The sequence below is a fragment of the Ciconia boyciana genome, chromosome 3 (genome assembly GCF_034638445.1).
Source record: "Ciconia boyciana chromosome 3, ASM3463844v1, whole genome shotgun sequence".
Taxonomy (NCBI): domain Eukaryota; kingdom Metazoa; phylum Chordata; class Aves; order Ciconiiformes; family Ciconiidae; genus Ciconia; species Ciconia boyciana.
Window position 1 is genome coordinate 110,941,457 of NC_132936.1, and position 18,474 is coordinate 110,959,930.

General features: G+C 40.9%; 2 protein-coding genes across 2 annotated transcripts; one reads left to right on the top strand and one right to left on the bottom strand.

Annotated features, from left to right (window-relative positions):
* Positions 1 to 54: 54 nt before the first annotated feature.
* On the top strand, positions 55 to 8,119 carry TRMT61B (tRNA methyltransferase 61B). Its single transcript, XM_072857096.1, has 7 exons — positions 55 to 634; positions 738 to 840; positions 4,987 to 5,177; positions 6,374 to 6,465; positions 6,872 to 7,107; positions 7,742 to 7,822; positions 8,005 to 8,119. The coding sequence occupies exons 1-7, from the start codon at positions 104 to 106 to the stop codon at positions 8,046 to 8,048; spliced, it is 1,278 nt and encodes a 425-aa protein (XP_072713197.1). The 5' UTR covers positions 55 to 103; the 3' UTR covers positions 8,049 to 8,119.
* On the bottom strand, positions 5,734 to 17,550 carry SPDYA (speedy/RINGO cell cycle regulator family member A). The gene is made up of 6 exons (XM_072857097.1): positions 17,322 to 17,550; positions 16,205 to 16,263; positions 15,847 to 15,932; positions 14,083 to 14,254; positions 12,615 to 12,909; positions 5,734 to 8,390 (listed from the first exon to the last, which is right to left on the bottom strand). The coding sequence occupies exons 1-6, from the start codon at positions 17,548 to 17,550 to the stop codon at positions 8,302 to 8,304; spliced, it is 930 nt and encodes a 309-aa protein (XP_072713198.1). The 3' UTR covers positions 5,734 to 8,301.
* Positions 17,551 to 18,474: the final 924 nt, after the last annotated feature.

The window sequence follows — 18,474 nt, forward strand, 5'->3', positions numbered from 1 at the left end:
CGCCTGCGCCGCGCGCCCCGGTGACGCCGTCCTGGTGTCACCGGGGCGCGCGGCGCAGGCGCGCGGGGCGAGGGTTGAAACGTCTCTTCCCGCCTTGCCTGTCATGAGGGCCTGGCGCGGGCTGCGGCGGGCCGCCTCCTCCGCCCTCTCCTCCGGCGATGGGGCGGCCCCCGGCGGGAGGCCTCGGAGGCGGGCGTGGGAGACGTCGCTGTCGCCGCTGGAGCGGGTGAGGCGGTTGCTGCCGCCGGAGGAAGCGGCGGCGGTGGGGCGGTGCGCGGCCGCCGCTCAGGCTCCCCTTCAGACTTCCCCTGAGGAGGAGGAGAAGGAGGAGGCGGCCGCCCCTCAGGTGCCTCTTGAGGCGGCGGGAGCGCGTCCCGGCTCTTTCCGCGCTGGGGAGTTGGCTCTGGCGGAGGTGCGGAGGAAGCACAACACGACGGTGAAGCTGTTGTTCCGGTTGGTGGCGGGTTCGACGTTGGCCAGCCCCGGCGGCCTTCTGCCCCACCGCGACATCATTGGGCAGCTGCCCGGGCAGGTGCTGCGCACGTCGGCCGGGGCGCGGCTGCTGCTGAGGCGGCCCTCGTTGGAGGAGTACGTGCTGCTGATGCCGCGGGGGCCCACCATCGCCTACCCCAAGGTACCGGCTGCTCACCGGGCTGGCTGGTGACTGGGAGGTCACTGGCCGAATCTCACCCTTAGTTTCCAAGACTAGTAATGTGCCGTGTTTTCCTCATCCGTAGGATATAAGTGCTATGTTAATGATGATGGATATCCACCCAGGAGATACCGTTTTGGAAACTGGCAGCGGGTCTGGCGCTATGAGCTTGTTTCTGTCCAGAGCAGGTGAGAACCTGGTTTTAGAAAACATAGAAGCAGTGCAATTCCCTTATCACACATTGCCTTTCTTTTGACTGAATACTTATGGTCAGTTCTTAAAAGTTTTGCTGCAGTTCACATGTTCATATATAGTTTGTTGACATAAAGGAAAATTACATCTGTGTCAGAACCAGTGCAGGGGCTGCAAACCATTTTGACTGTATTTCGAGGGCTGTAGTACAGAGGATTACCAAAAGCCCTGCAGAAAGCTGAGTTTCAGCCATCATTATTGTTGGCTTTGGCTTAACTGTACTAGACTCTTTCTCTAATCTCTTGCCTTTCTCGGTTTCCTTTTTCTCATCTTGATGAACCACGTGAATAATCAGATTGCTGGGTACCAGTGAAAATGTTTATGTGGGCCCACACTGTTATTTTTCCATGTTATAGCTAGCCTGGTTTGATCTAGGTCTCAGTGCTCTAACAGGTAGAGAGCCTTTGCACTCAGCAATGTGAGTGAGGGTGAAACCTCACCCTTAAACTTAATCTCATCTGTAGGTATCCTGTTAGTGGACCACATTTCAGAGTAATTTGACTTATGGGCTCCTTGTAGAACAACTTCCTTAAGGAAAGAAAAAAACAAAACAAAACCCCCACAATTGTTTGCTGTAACTGCTTTTGCACACACTTGAAAAATAAAGCACCATTTGAATTTGGTTTTCAATTTTTTTTTTTAATGTATTTCTGCTATTGCAGAATACTGCCCTTCTCTGCAGCATTAAAGGACTTTTGAGGGTAAGGACGGGAACCTCATCGTGGGTCATCTTGAACTGATACAGCAGAAGAGCACGAGTTGCATAGCCTGAAGGCTTATGTTCAAAGACAGGGTTTGTAGGCAACCGACCATCAGAGTAACTGAATACCTGAGGGTGCCAGCAGTGGTCACTGAACCTGAGAAGCACCCCTGTATCCTGAGCTTCTGTGAAACCTCAGCACTAACGTTTCTTTTTTGCTATTTTCCAATGCGTGTCATAAAGCGCTATTATGGACTATGCTGTCATTGTAAAACGTTTATGGTTTGCGCTGCCTTTCTGGTTGTACTCTATCATTCAACAGTTCAAGACAGAAAATGTTTCAGTACTCCCACTTAGAGCCAGCCAAGTATCTGTGGGAGGTGATGCTTCCTCTTACACTCTGGTGAGGGAGACAAGCTGAACAAATCAGCTGCTCGTTTTGGTCAAGTCGGTTAAATAACCTTAGAACTTGAGGGCAGCGAATTAGTTTTCTCTTACTCTCCCCTGTAGCAGTGCTGTATATCTGCTGTCCCTTGGCACGTGCTCGGGGATAACAGTACAAGGCTTTTTAGAAGCATGAGTTTTTTTTGAGGAAGTTTAGTATCCAGCAAGTATGTTACCAGTGCTATCGATCCAACCCCGCTCTGGGATGCCAGATCATACTGCTGAGGGTAACATGAGGAATTGGGAACGGTTACACTCAGTGAATGGTACAAACTAGAGTGCTGAGACCCATCACGAGCTTAGAATTGGTGAGGGCATGTAAGCAGCAGCAAAGGGAATCTGGAGGGTCCCCTACTGAGACAAACAGAGCAGTTTGTTCTTAGACCTTTGTTTTAGCTGCACTAATCTCCACCTGGCATACTAATTCAGTTGAAAACACTTTACTGATCAGCTGTTAAATGCTGCCCCAGGATCACTCAGCTGCAGGTGGTCTTGACATACATTGGGCCCAGGCTTTGAGGTCAGCAGTTGCACCTCTGCCCCCTCTCCCTCTTTCTGCCTCCTGCTGCTATTCCTTAGCATAGCATGGTGCCTTCTGATCATCTTTCTGCAATAAACTAGGTTTCTTTGTAGTTTCACAACGGGATTTTAAAGATAGTATGGGATTATCCTCAAAGCGGCCATTGCTGCCATGGGAGCTAGAAGCTGACAAAACAGAAGATGAAAGTCAGCACTTCTCTTTCCAGAGATGCATTTGGAGAGAGGGAAAGTAAGATTCATTAGTGTTTCCCATCTCCTCCTACAGGCAGACCCGAAATCCAAAGAGATTGAATTCCTGATGTTGGCAAAAGTTAGCTTTTGCTAAATAGAGCAAATTATTTTCTGCCTTTGGTATTCAGTCCGCTGTGGCCATTTCATACAAACACACCTGGACTTACCGATATTCCTCTCCTTTTTCAGTCTTGTGCAACAGGAGCCTTCTGAGCACTTTAATTTAGCTGTAACCATGCCAAGTCAGCAAAATCCTTGGCATCACCAGACTGTTAACCCTATCCATGGGAAGAAAGCAGTCCTTGTGCACCAGTTCAGTTCTATCTTGAGGAGAGGGAAAAAGGTATGAGATTCTATTGCTGTTTTCAAATTTATTGAACTTAAATCAGCACCAAATATGGACAGTGTTAGTCACAGCTTAACACAATTTGGCACCGACCCAGAAATAAATAGATTTGATTTGCTCTTTCCTTATGGTAGCTAATTTTGCCACCATTTAATACAGTGATACCCAACAAGAAAAATAGCTGCTACACAGGTAAATGCTGGGATTTAAATCTAGCGGACACGTTACCAAGGTCCTTGGAAGTATTTAATTTCCAAAATTCTCATTGATTTAACAGATTTCATTCATCTCCTCTCTTTGTGTTACTCTCATTTTGTGGTTTATTTTCCATTCCTTCTTTAATCTTTCCCAGAAACTACTGACATGAAACAGGACAAAGTTAAGACTCTGAAGAATGTGGCATTTGCCATGACTTTAAGGTCTTTGAGAACTGGAAAACATGATGTATGTGAACTTGTCGTACTGCAGCGTCACAATAATGAAGAGTTTTGCCTAGCTATTTTAACCAGTTGTCCTTATTTTTCCAGATGTCTGTTTCAAAATGTAGTAAGTTTTTGGAATGAGCAGAGGAAGGAATAAGACTGACCCCAATATGAACAATTTTATTCTTCCAATATTTCCAAACTGATAATCTTGAGTAATAAGGAGTTGGTGCTGCGATTCTACAACTGCTTAAGGTGATCAAAGGCAACACTGCTGAAACCCTTCCTCCTTACGTCTTGGCTCTGGCCTCTGTCTGATCCAGGGTGAGCTAGATCAGGGAGAGACTGCCAGGAAGCCCATCCCTCTCTCATTCGGTTTTCAGAATGGATTCACAGTGTGATCACATAGGTGAGGGAAGGAGCCTGGTGACTTCAACCTAAAATGGCTTAAAAAGTCACAGAACTTTCCTGCCGAGCTGCTGATTGCTGAAAGCTGTCTTTGCCCGTTAAAAAGTAGCAAGGAGAAAGAGAAGCTAATGGTGCGATAGATTTGAGAAATTAGAGTAATACAAGGGTAGAATAATACAGCAATGCATGTGCTGCTGTCTGTGCCTGGACTTCTTCGTAACACTTCCTTTATGAAGAATATTGTATATTGGACTCATATGATAAATTTCAGGATAGTAAATTTATACTTAAAAGGAGTAATAAATTATTTTATTACAGTTACAGACAGTAACAGGAAAATAACACAAGCCTGTGTAAATCAAAGCGTACACTTAAAAACATGTCTGAGGGGGCTAAGATCAGTGAGCAGGTGTGGGGGTCTCCTTAGCCCTTCCCCAACCCTAAGAAGGGACAGGTGGAGAAAGGACTATGCATGGACAGCAGCAAACCTTTGTAAAAATGAGAACTGTCAAAAAAAATTAAAACCAGCAGTTTCAAATCTGACTAACAACAGAAGCAGTCACTGTCAGTCAGCTTTACAGCATCTCTGAGCAGTGACCTATGTTGCCGCTTTCTCGGCTGGTACCTCTGGTAGCTGTAGCAGGAGAATCATAGACTGATAGGGCCACGGATGCTCAAGTCGTCTTTTGCTGCAGGAGTTACTTCAGGGGGACATCTTAGGAGCAGTTTGTACTACTCTAACTATGCTTTGTTCCATCTGCAGATTGACGGATTTCAGTCTGTAAAAGAACTAACCCAGCACTTTATCTGCATATATTTGTTTTAAATGTAAAGAAAAAACAAACGGTAATTGATTGTTTCATATGTGATTATTTCCTAAAGTGAAGTTGAGATTTAAAGGTGTACTTCTGTCATTTACTGTGCTGCTTCTTTCTAAATTCTTTATTACGGGGGGAAAGTAGTAAGCCTAGTATCTTTTGTTTGTTTTCAGTTGGGCCCAAAGGACGTGTTATAAGTTATGAAATCAGAGACGATCATCATAATTTAGCTAAGAAGAATTACAGGCACTGGCGTGCTGCATGGGAAATAGGACGTATGGAAGAGTGGCCAGATAACGTGGATTTCATTCTTAAAGACATTTCAACAGCTGCTGCGGATATGAAATCTTTAACACTTGATGCAGTAAGTCCAAAAAATCCCCCCATTTGACATATCTTTTCTGCATAAATTAAAACCTCTAGTGCTCACACCCACGATGGGATTCCCATATCTAGTTTCACGTGAGAAAAAACAATCAGATCCTCATCAATAAAAGAAACAATGTGATTTTTTTTTTTTTTTTGGTCAGGTTACAAGTATTTTCAAGGTTTCAGTTACAGTTTCCCAAATGAAAGAGTGATATGGCTGTAGTACAGAAATACTACAATTAATCACTGCTGTCTTCTAAGCAAAGACAAACTTACTTTCTTGTCTTTTGGAGAAATTGATAATTTTGTATAAGGCATATATTTCAAACATAAAATTTAAGAAAAGTACATAAGCTCATTGCAAATATAAATACGTGAACACTTTGCTATCAGCTGTATGGAACGCACAATGTAACTAAGGCCTAAGTTAGAGTAAGGAATGCTCTTCCTTGCTCCCCTGTCTTGCTTTTTCTATCCAGATTTTGTAAAGGGAGGCGTGCTGGGGAAAACAGCTAGATGTTAACCACGCTTCCATGGAAAGCAGACAAACTACTTACATTAACACTTTAAACAAATGACAATCGTGTTAAACAGTTTGAGCAAAGAAAATATATAGCATAAAAATACCATTTTTAAAACTTTAAATGTAACAGTCTACAGGAAGGATCAGCTATTGCATATCCCATTGTTTTACAGTTTGAATAGTTTTCTAGCAGAAGATGGATAAACCGCCAAAGGCAGAAGTTTTCTAAATCATGAAGCAAACAGCAAGTTAGACATTGAGACTGTAGTGTGATCCTTTCATGACAAAGATGCGCTTGAACATTTATTTTTTTTACATTTGAAAACTAGATATCCAAAGGTGGTACTAAATGTAGTCTTCTAAAAGTTCTTGTTAAGATCAGGATTGTGGAATTTAATTAGTAGGAGTTTAATGTTAACACAGGACTACTGCGTTGGTGAAACATTACTTGCTGTTTTAATAGAAATTAATTTGGAAGTAGCAAGGACTTCGTTTTGTAAATATGTGGACCTCAGGTTTCTCTAAGGTTTTGAGAGGCAGTAATAAAACTGGTTTGTGATTACATACTGCTGTTGTATGCATTCATTTTCCATAGATAAACATTGTTTTTTCAAGCGTTGTTACGGAAAAAAAATTACTGGGAACCTGTATGTGTCTTTCTCTTGCAGATAGTTCTGGATATGCTTAACCCTCAGTCTGCTCTGCCTGTTGTACACCCAAGTCTGAAACAGGGTGGTGTGTGTGCTGTGTATTTAGCAAAGTAAGTATTTACTTCTGGCACTTAAGCGTTTATTCAGGCATCACCTAAACATTGTTACAAAACCAAACTTCTTTTAAAATATACATCCAGCATTAATGAAATGTTTAACAAAATTATTTTTTTTAGGGCGTTGCGCTCAGTATAAATGACACCTGGCCAAATCCTTTGGCCTTTACTTTGGGAATGTTCTCATTATGGTCAGTGGAAGCTTTCACTTAATGACATCCTCAGAATAACTGCACTGTTTTTCAATTCAGCAGTCAGGTTGCTAGCTCCTTTACCCTAAAATTGAAGGACTTGCGTAACCTCAAAGGTAAAGAATATGACAAAGGCAGTAGAATTGAGACTAACAGTGTATGATTTGAGTTTTCTAAATACTACTTTATCCTTTGCATTTCTTCAAAAGCATCACACAGGTTATTGACCTTTTAGACAGAATACGGACCTGCAAGCTCCCTTTTTTGTGTGAAAGGATCATTGAGGTAACTCATAGAAATTGGTTGGTACTCCCTGCTAAAATCAAGAATTGCAAATCAAGCCAAATGGTGGAAACTCAAGAAAATAATGAAGAACCACCTCAAAAGGAATACAAAGAAATCCACATTCAGGATCAAGTAGTTCTTAAAGAAAGTGAATACAATGGTAAGAACATTATTGCTGATGAGATACCCTGTTACTGCAATTTGATAATCCAAGGATATAATGAAGGCAAAGTTTGTAGGAAGAGGCAGTATTTTTTTTCTTGGGTCAGATGAGATTGTTGTGAAGAATAGACAAGCTTCTGGACAGCCTAGGCCTTGTCAGGTTTGAAAAAAGGATATATTAATGTTTATTTAAGTTTAAGTATCTTATTAAAAATCTAGACTAAATAGCGAATAACTTGCAATCTGCAAATAAAGAATGAGTGCCCTCCTACTACTGTTTTCAAATTTTTCTTTTTTAATGAAATTCAGTCCTCTGTACTCATCCTGTAGCTGTTTTAGAGGACCCCAATGGGCTTAAGGATTTCACAGAAGAAACGTTACCAGTGTGCTCTGTTTTGTAATCGTGCTGTTGTGGCAAATCAAAAAAAGATGCCTCGTACTAGGATAGATTTGTAAAATCCACAGTAGAGCAGAGGTCTGAATGTACTGATAGATGACAACAAAGCACTTTAGCAGAAGCAAAAAGAAAATTAAAATGTCAGGGAAAAATAATCCATGCACATTGGCAACTGTAGTCTGCGTGTATGTTTTAAACTTGTTGGAAAGAATTCAAAAAAATTTACTTCTCACAGAATCACTTTCTGATGATGCTGAAACATACTGCTTGGTGCCTTATGTTGCTAGACCATCTTATTGGCAGGATGCTCATTCAGGTGAGACACTTGGAAAATGTTTTTTTATCTTAAATGTTTAGTGGTATTTTATTTTCAAAAATACTATTTTTTTGTACTAGCATTTGACATATTACTATATCATGAAATCATAAAACATAATAATAAACTAATCATTGTGTACTGAAATACTGAAGTAGTAACTTGTTTTGTTTTTTAATTAGCATTCCTTACCAAGCTGAGAAAGTTTCGACCTCTGCTTTCTTGATGCTGCTGAGATGTTAGCTGCTAATTTGAGTATTGTATCAAAATAAAATAAAATATTACCAAGTAGCTGCCACATTTTGCAAGTTGTGTAACTTTTAAATAATGACTGTTCTGATTTCTGCTGCATATAAAGCTTGAAATCCCACCTACTATTTAAAGGGAAAAGTTTTAACAGAACCATCAGATATGCTGTTGTGATGCAACACAGATTGCCTCGCAAAGCACAATAGCTGTTTCTGTCTCATCAGGTATTTTCATTCTTCACTGCTTTTAAACCAATCCATGGATTTGTCTTGGTTCAAGGTGCTACCTCGTCTCCTTTTGCTGGACAGGCTCTGACAGTCTACCAGAAATAAGGAGAAAAACATTTAGTAAGAAAATAATGGATCAAAGTCTGTCCTTTGAAATGCAAGTGAAGCAGCTTCTGCCTTCACTGGCTGCCAACTGGTGGCTATCAGTTTCTTTAAGAACAATGTTCTTGAAGCACAACTGTAAGAGAAACTGAAATTCACTGAATTTGTTCTCTTGATAAAGCTGTGCTTATTTCAAGAAAAAGACCAGTTGTTGACACGTATAGCTTTGGTTCACTTCCACCAGCCATGCTGAAAGTTGCCTGATTATTTGTGAACTTTAGATAAAGCATTCTCAAGTGGTCAAAATAAACACAATTTTTTCTGACATTTGTCAGATAGGAAAAGCAAGATCTCTCAAGTAAAAATAGATTTAAAATTAAGTCTTTTAGGGTTTCACGTAAGTCTCCACATAACCATCCCCATGTGCTTAACACATTAAATTTATTAAATGACATGTTGTAGCCACCTGACTTCTATATCTCAAAGAAGATTGCAATGCCAAATTTTTCACAGTTGAGGGATCCCTTGAGAATCACAGTTGTACTGAAGCTGTCAAAAGCAGTAACATAATCCTATTATAATAGTAAAAATTTGGATATTAGTGAGAACATATGCAAATAAAACAGACCTGCAAATAACTAGCCCTGTATGAAATAAGTATAGCAAGAACTCTGCAGTGGTTAAGCACATGAAAGTATCTTTGCAGAACTGAGGCCTTGTACAGCTCCCCCAGGAAATTTACATCTTGAGTGTGTTCCACTCTTAATAAATTAAACAATGAGCATTTGCCTCATAACTGCTGTATGTAATTTAGGCTTCTCATATAAAGGCTCAGGATGCTATTTTGAGTAGATTAATGTGCAAAGATTAAATTACATAAAACAATTTTCACAATAAACTCTTGTATTGTTTTCTACTTGTACCCCAGTCTTAAAAGGAAATCTTGTATAAACTGTCAACAATTGAGATACACTTAAAGGAAAATGTGAATTGTGATTTCACGTATGTCCAAACTGATGGCAGCAACTGAGCAGCCTGCCCTCTCTAAAAACAGAGCTCTCAAGAGCACTTTAACTCATTTAACACACGCTCTTTTAACGCACATGAGACATGCCAGTATTTTTACTGTTTCTTCTAGACAATCCTAAGTGTTTAAAATAGGATTCTCAATTTAATTTTTAATGCAAGAATAGTAATAAATGCCTAATAGGAACACAATGGAACACAACCCAAAATCTACCATAGTAGATGAAGGTAATTTGGAGAGAGACAGACTATAAAGCAGTTGGTACTTCCAGGAAGTCATAGAATCATAGAATGGTTTGGGTTGGAAGGGACCTTAAAGATCATCCAGTTCCAACCCCCTGCCACAGGCAGGGACACCTTCTTCTAGACCAGGTGGCTCAAAGTCCCATCCAACCTGGTGTCAAACACTTCCAGAGATGGGGCATCCACAACTTCTCTGAGCAACCTGTTCCAGTGCCTCACCACCCTCATAGTGAAGGATTTATTCCTTCTATCTTAATCTAAATCTACCCTCTTTCAGTTTAAAGCCATTGCCCCTTGTCCTATCACTACATGCCCTTGTAAAAAGTCCCTCTCCAGCTTTCTTGTAGGCCCCATTGAGGTACTGGAAAGCTGCTATAAGGTCTCCCCGGAGCCTTCTCTTCTCCAGGCTGAACAACCCCAACTCTCAGCCTTTCCTCACAGGAGAGGTGTTCCATCCCTTTGATCGTTTTTGTGGCCTTCCTCTGGACTCCCTCCAACAGGTCCATGTCCTTCTTATGTTGGGGGTCCCAGAGCTGGACGCAGTACTCCAGGTGGGGTCTCACAGGAGCAGAGTAGAGGGGGAGAATCGCCTCCCTCGACCTGCTGGCCACACTTCTTTTGATGCAGCCCACGATAAGGTTGGCTTTCTGGGCTGCAAGCGCACATTGCCAGGTCATGGTGAGCAACCAACACCCCCAAGTCCTTCTCAGGGCTGCTCTCAATCCCTTCTCCACCCAGCCTGTATTTGTGCTTGGGATTGCCCCGACCCATGTGCACATCTGGTTCACAACATCACTGAACTGATGACTGTTGGAAGCACTTGCACTTGGCCTTGTTGAACTTCATGTGGTTTGCACAGGCCCACCTCTCAAGCCCATCAAGGTCCCTCGGGATGGCATCCCTTCCCTCCAGCATGCTGACTGCACCACAGAGCTTGGTGTCGTCAGCAAACTTGCTGAGGGTGCACTCAATCCCACTGTCCGTGTCCCCAGCAAAGATGTTAAAAAGCACCGGTCCCAATACTGACCCCTGAGGAATGCCACTCGTCACTGGTCTCCACTTGGACATCAAGCCATTGACCACAACTCTTTGAGTGTGACCATGCAACCAATTCCTTATTCACCAAATGGTCCATCCGTCAAATCCACGTCTCCCCAATTTAGAGACAAGGATGTCATACGGGACAGTGTCAAATGCTTTGCACAAGGCGAGGTAGATGACGTCAGTTGCTCTTCCCTTATCCACCAACACTGTAACCCCATCATAGAAGGCCACCAAATTTGTCAGGCACAATTTTCCCTTAGTGAAGCCATGTTGGCTGTCACCAATCACCTCCTTCTTTTCCATGTGCCTTAGCACAGTTTCCAGGAGGATCTGCTCCATGATCTTGCTGGGCACAGAGGTGAGACTGACTGGCCTGTAGTTCCCCGGGTTTTCCTTTTTTTCCCTTTTTAAAAATGGGGGTTATGTTTCCCCTTTTCCCATCAGGGGGAACTTCACTGGACTGCCACGACTTCTGAAATATGGTGGATAGGGGCTTAGCAACTTCATCCACCAGTTCCCTCAGGACCCGCAGATGCATCTCATCAGGTCCCATGGACTTGTGCACTTTCAGGTTCCTTAGATGGTCTCAAACTTGATTTTCTCCTACAGTGGGCGGTTCTTCATTCTCCCAGTCCCTGCCTTTGCCTTCTGCGACTTGGGTGGTGTGGCTTGAGCACTTGCTGGTGAAGACTGAGGCAAAAAAAAATCACTGAGTACCTCAGCCTTCTCCATATCCCAGGTAACCAGGTCTCCCATTTCCCTCTGGAGAGGGCCCACATTTTCCCTAGTCTTCCTTTTATCACCGACGTTCTTCACCGCTACAGAAGCTTTTCTGGTTGCCCTTGACATCCCTGGCCAGATTTAATTCTACCAGGGCTTTAGCTGTCCTAACCTCATCCCTGGCTGCTCAGACAATTTCTCTGTATTCCTCCCAGGCTACCTGTCCTTGCTTCCACCCTCTGTAGGCTTCCTTTTGTGTTTGAGTTTGTCCAGGAGCTCCTTGTTCATCCATGCAGGCCTCCTGGCATTTTCGCCTGACTTCCTCTTTGTTGGGATGCATCCCTCCTGAGCTTGGAGGAGGTGATCCTTGAATATTACCCAGCTTTCTTGGGCCCCTCTTCCCTCCAGGGCTTTATCCCATGGCACTACCAAGCAGATCCCTGAAGAGGCCAAAGTCTGCTCTCCTGAAGTCCCGGGCAGTGAGCTTGCTGTGCACCCTCCTTGCTGCCCTAAGGATCTTGAACTCCACCATTTCATGGTCACTGCAACCAAGGCTGCCCTTGAGCTTCACATTCCCCACCAGCCCCTCCTTGTTGGTGAGAACAAGGTCCAGCATAGCACCTCTCCTCATTGGCTCCTCTATCTCTTGGAGAAGGAAGTTATCATCAACGCATTCCAGGAACCTCCTGGATTGCTTATGCCCTGCTGTGTTGTCCCTCCAACAGATATCAGGGTGGTCAAAGTCCCCTATGAGGAGCAGGGCTTGTGAACGTGAGGCTGCTCCTATCTGTCTATAGAGGGCCTCATCTGTTTGGTCTTCCTGGTCGGGTGGCCTGTAGCAGACCCCCACTATAATGTCATCTGTCCCTGGCCTCCCTTTAATCCCGACCCATAAGCTCTCAGTCCGGCTCCTCATCCATCCCTAGGCGGAGCTCCATGCACTCCAGCTGGTCATTGACATAGAGTCAAGAGACAAGATGTGAAAACAAAAATGAAACTATGGCAGTAAAAGCACAGTTCTGCCAAGGTAACTGCATTTGTAATAGGGATTTCTGCTAACACATAGAGATCACGTCTTGTCATGCCAAGAAGGACACAGTAGTCCCTACAGTAGTCTAAAGGGCAAATATGGCCTCAGTTGCCTAAACTACTTGAAAATTATTTGCAATATTAAACCATACCTTGGGCGTAATAAAAAGGAGAGTCAATGAGCATTTTTTCAGTTGGAAAGGTGTCCTTTGAATTCTGGGATGAATGTAATTCCATCATCTCCAAAGTGCCAGTAGATGAGGAGGAAGATGATGATAATCCTAGTCGTACAAATCTTCCTTTCTTACCACAAAGCAAGCAGTCTCTAGGAGTAGCACTAGGTCCTCGGGGCAGCTGTACTTCATCATCGTAGCTTCTCACAGCTCCGCTGTGGTGCACAGAACGTTCTCGCTGCCATACATAATGTGTTGGAGCAATAGCCATCACCTATCAGAACAGCCATTATGTCAGAAACCGTAAAAACAATGGGAAAACACAGCTGAAAACAAGGGATCCAATTCATGTATGGCAGATAATTAATTCTACGTAGCTGAAATAGTTATCATCTATTATCTATCTGCTTCTGTCTGACTAGGAAGTTTGCTACCTTAGGCACGAGTAAGTGAACCAGTTAGGAGTCAGATGTGGAAACACAACAGTTTACAGCCTTGTATATTCATGTGAATCATCACAAATACCAGTTTATGCTTTGTATGTTGGACTGAAGATGGTGTCTTTTACTAACTACTAAACATCAACTAAATGGATCTTCTGGTTCACAACGTCACTGAACTGATGACTGTTGGAAGCTGGGAGGGTATGCTGGGAAAAGCATTCTACACTTGCCTTGTTCCTTGTACTTTTCCCATAAGCACCCAATGTCATCCCCAGAGATGCGACTCTAGAGTAAGTGAGATTTTCTTTTCCACCAGCTGTAGTAAACATTATGTTCTTAGAACATGACAGGGCTTTTCCAGACAGATACATTCCACCTGAAAAGTGAGGAGTACCTTTTTTCCCTCCTAATATGTTTGAAAAACGTAGGTTGTAACACTGCATTAATAGTAGAGAATGTTAAAAGTGTGTCCTTCTGAGTTTTTTTTTAATGCAGTGAAAAACCCTTACCTTAAAAAGTCAATTGAAGTTATTAATTTTGAAGGAATTAAAATTTCACCTGAGGTGCTGGGATTTTTATTTGAAGTACACTTGTTTACTTGTGTACAAACTTATAATTTGTAAAACAAACGCACACACACAAAATTATTTCTAAAGTGAATTAAGTGAAACAACCGATGGTAAATTTTAAGTTAAAATATTTGCATAGAGCAGAAAGATTCTAGTCAATAAAAACTTCACTTTTAACAGTAGTGCAATGTAAAATATTCTAGTTTACCTTAAAAGCACAGTTTCAAAGAATGTATTTTCAAAGCACAGTTTTCAAAGAATGCAGAAGAAAAAAAAATCATGGAGGATAAGTGGACCACTACAGTTGAGCTGCATGTTTTCTTTCCCATGGCTTGTCTATGCACTTTAGGGAAGAAATTATTTGTATAGAGCTAAATTGTTAGCTGGTATTAATTGTTGTCATTTCAGCATCTACAATATTAAAACCCTCCCTACCTCTTCACAGCAGCGTCTGCTTACAATAGCCCTGTAGTCAATTCTACTCCATAGTTGATCTCTTAACTTTAAGAAATCAGGGAAGAGCTTTCTCCAGGCTTTTCCTAAAGCCCATGGAAAAATGTCATATTTTGATTCTTCATCGTCTTCTTCAACTGTATTTGCCAGATACCTTCAAACATATATATGTTTGTGTCTGTAAATGTTGTTCAATCTTAAATCACTGTATTAGTATGATTTCTAACATTAAAAGACATAATATGGAAGTAGTTATTTTTCCTAATATTGTGAGAAAAACTGCTAACAAAATACAGTGTTTTCTCAGGAATACAGTATTTTCTTAATCAGAAAGTTGTGTATCCTTTGGGTAAATAAAAACTTCAGCTATTATAAAAATTGCTTTACCCTAAAGTCTCCTAAATCAGTAGATATGTGAGAATTAACATAATCTGACAGCCTTCTCCACACTGGCAAGATAACCTTGCACTAAAATGAACAGTTTCCGACTGATTCTCTAAGTAAAGCTTAAAACAATCTTAGAAAATGTTAAACTTTACATTTTCTACTTTATGGATTTTACCTATTCGTGGAAAATTATGTTGTTCACGTTAAATTAGCAGCAAACAACTAAATACAGGTCTACCTTCATGTATAAATGAAAAGCTTAAATGACTTTTTTTAACATCCATATTTCTCCCTTCCTTCACTGTGTGCTACTTTTGGTTCTGGGCCATCTTCTCAGACAACAGGAAAATACTTACTTCCTTTGGATCCACCTGATACTAAACTCCTGTAAATCATACCTGAAAAAATTACGACTTTTAGTCTCCTCCCCAATTTTCTCACTTGCTCCTAAACCAAATATTCCCTCTAGACCCAGTCTCACCAGACCCTTTGTCCCTTTCTAATTCTCTGCTCTTCTGGCCTGGCTTTTCTCCCTTCAGTGGAGTCAGATGGCTTCCCCCTCCACACTCAGTGGATGCCACCCAGAATACCTTTTACAGGAGAAGAAACAGCCACCTTTCTCCCCACACTAGCATGCAAATCAGAGCATCTGAGAAATGCCATTATAGAAAAAGATGACCTGAGCACCATAACACTATGAAAGAAAATGCCGAACCACTCTGTAGGTATAGCCAAATATGGAGAGATTATATAGGCTTTGTAAAGACAGATTCCTGATTGCACCCCTGTTTCAAAGTATAGAAATTTTAGAACTGTTCAACAAAGTTCTCAGAAATTCTCTAGCAACATTTTTACAGTTGACTTAAATCATGTTGACAGAAACTTTAATAAAAAGTTAATCCCAAGGTGCATATCATGATGAAACATTTCAGTACAAATGACTTAAAGGCTGGCATGATATAAAATAGGGTCTTATAACAGGAAGCGTGAGCCACGTATATGTTGCCATGTATTGTCCTGCACATAATTCTTGTAACACTTAAAAAAGTTCACAGATTTACAGTTTGGTAGGCAGAATGCCATGCTATGTATCACAACACCAACGCAAACATCCCCTCACTGCTGCTCAAGCTTGTTCCACGCAGGTGGTCATCAGAGGAAGAATGTTGAATTTGCACTATTTATATCTAGTATGTAGATTACGTTTCTATATTTCATATAGAACCCAAACAACTACACACTCATTACAAGAAGTCTCATTGTGTACCATAATTATCAGTGGCATAAACAAAGCAATAAAATAATGCAAAGTTTATCCTAATAAAACCTAGTAAAACCAGATAATTTAAAAGTACTTACAGAGCGACAAAGAAATTGATTCTGGTATGCTCATTTATTGTGAAGTTAGCCCTCTTGAAATAAACGAAAGTCATTGCCAAGAGATACTGTTTTAAAATGTAAAATGTTACATTCATTATTAAGTATCAATACATTATTTCAGTACATCATTTCCTAAAATGCTTTGCACATTTATCTTGCGCCAAGATATTTTGGTCATTTTTATCAATGAGGAAAGCATAAATTGAGTTTCTTGAAACTTCCATGTGAACACATTAGAAAAAAATTATGGTCTGCATTTGCATTACTGTATCAAGTGAGTAAGAGCGGATTTTTCACTCCAGATATGTTCTGTTAACTAAGAGGGAAATACACTTACCTTGTCTGCAATTTTACAGCAACAGTCCATCCAAAGGAAGTCTTGGATTAGATCATCATCTGCAACAAAAGAAAATTGTAGCACTTCACACACCAAAATTGTTTTTATTAGAAAATATTTGTAAATAAATAACAGATGGTCCTTTTATTAAACCAAATAAAAAGAAAGAAGCTAGACCCAGCAGTAGAGAACAGAGAAACTGAGGGGAGAAAGAGATTAGGTATTAAAAAACTTAAGCGACAAAAGAAGACAAACTACCAGAAGGGCAAGGTGGAAAATCCAGTGACTGCATTTCATTCATTCTCGGTAATAGCAAGTGAAGGTGAAAAATCACCAGTATTTTTTCTATTTATGTAACTTCTTCCTGCGTTACGTGGTTCCATCTGATAGCATACTGTCATTTCTGATGAACCATAGACTGTTGAGATCTCTGCACCTTGATTACCTGACAGCCTTTATATGGCAATACTTGCTTGCTTATTTGTGGTCAGTGCATCACTGTCTGTGAACACGTACTGTAACAGGATCACCGCAAACTCTCTCTGATTCACTCCTGTATTCAAGGTTCAAGTAAAAACCAAGTGTAATCTCCCACTATTACTTAATGTCTCCACTAAATTAAATAAATACAAAACTTCATATGAAAAAGACACAAATGCAAAAGGGATGCCACAACTTCTCAGATTTTCTTCCCATTCCACTTCTCCCCCTAAATGTTTATTCCCACAATAAATAACAAGTTTATAAGACTGGGAGTCCAGCCTTTTTTAAGCCTTGTGTAAAACAAGATGTACATTGTTTTACATGTATTTGTTGAAATATAAGAGAAAATAGAAAGGAAAGAGAAATTATCATAAAAGAAAGTATCATACCACCTTGGTTTAATTTGTAATTTAAAAAGATACTTTTCATCAGTGTGGTAGCACTTTTTCTATTTTTAACTTAAGTATTAAATATTTATACTCTAAGATTTAACAACAAAATATGTTTAGACAAAGGCATGGCCATTAGTATCTATATAAAAAGCACTCCCAAAACTACTGAGTTCAGAAAACATACTTGCTTAATAGTTTTCTCTGTTCAGTCCATACATTGATATCTATCGTTATTAACCTACCAAATAATTTAAAGAAAGCTGTCATTTCCTGACGCTGAATAACTAGACATGGTGCCTTTGGACATTTATATTTATGACTAGGAACCTTTTTTTCACAATTTTCTTCATGGTCTTTAAAAGTAGGCCGCTTTAGTCTAATAAGGTTTTTTTGCTGATGTGATCTGGATGCACTCGATTTTACATGAACAGTGACAGTGGGAGGTGTCTGACACACCAGATTGTGTCTCATTTTGGTAAGTAAAGGTTCCTGTTAAAAAAGAAGAAGAAATTAACTACAAAAATAGTCAGCTTGAGCAATAGGTCTCTGTATTTCTTTTGTTCAAATGAAGCATATTTCAGTAGAGCTTGTATACCAGGTAATATAAAAATTAATTGTATCAGTACTAATTATCTAAGTCTTGTACCCTAAACCAACTATGTAGATTTTCTTTAATTTAGTTCTAATTTGATAAAGCTCTTTTCCGGTGGAAGGAGCCTTCAATCTTTCTTTTTCCATTAAAAATTTTGAAAAATGGAAAAAAATTCCTTTCCAGAAAAAGTTGCCATTTGTCAGATCCTCATAGCCCTACACACTTAGACCTACCAATCTCCATTCCTCCCCTCCGATTCATGACTGTGCATTTTTAAAAGAACTTCAATTGAATTAATGCAACAGAACCATGATTAAGCCATGTAACATTAAAATTAAAGTCCTGACCTCTTAATTTTTCTAACATTTGGTTATAGTCATTGGGAATAAAAACTTATCCCTCAAGTAGGACATACCCAGAAGGCATAACCAAGGAAACAAACCCAAAGTGTTTGTAACTGTAAAAATCAAGAAGATACCAAATGGAATGTGAGGAAAAGTATTTTTAGACAGGAACAAATGCATTTACTCCTTCAGTAGGTCCCTCCACAGAGCATAGGGCTGTGTGAGGCCAGCTCACAGCAGCTTACCTGGCTCTCCAGCCCCCTGTTAGCTGCCACATTAAAAAACCAACCAACCAACCAAACGCAAAAGCCCCTCACGTGTGGGTGTGATTATGCTCTTTCGGTTCCCAGCAGGTAGGCCTAGAGCCCGCAGCGGCTCAAGCCGCCCTGCCCGCACCAGCCCACCCCGCTCTCCTCAGCAGCCTCTCCCTCGCGCCGCAGGCCCACATCGCCGCCCCCC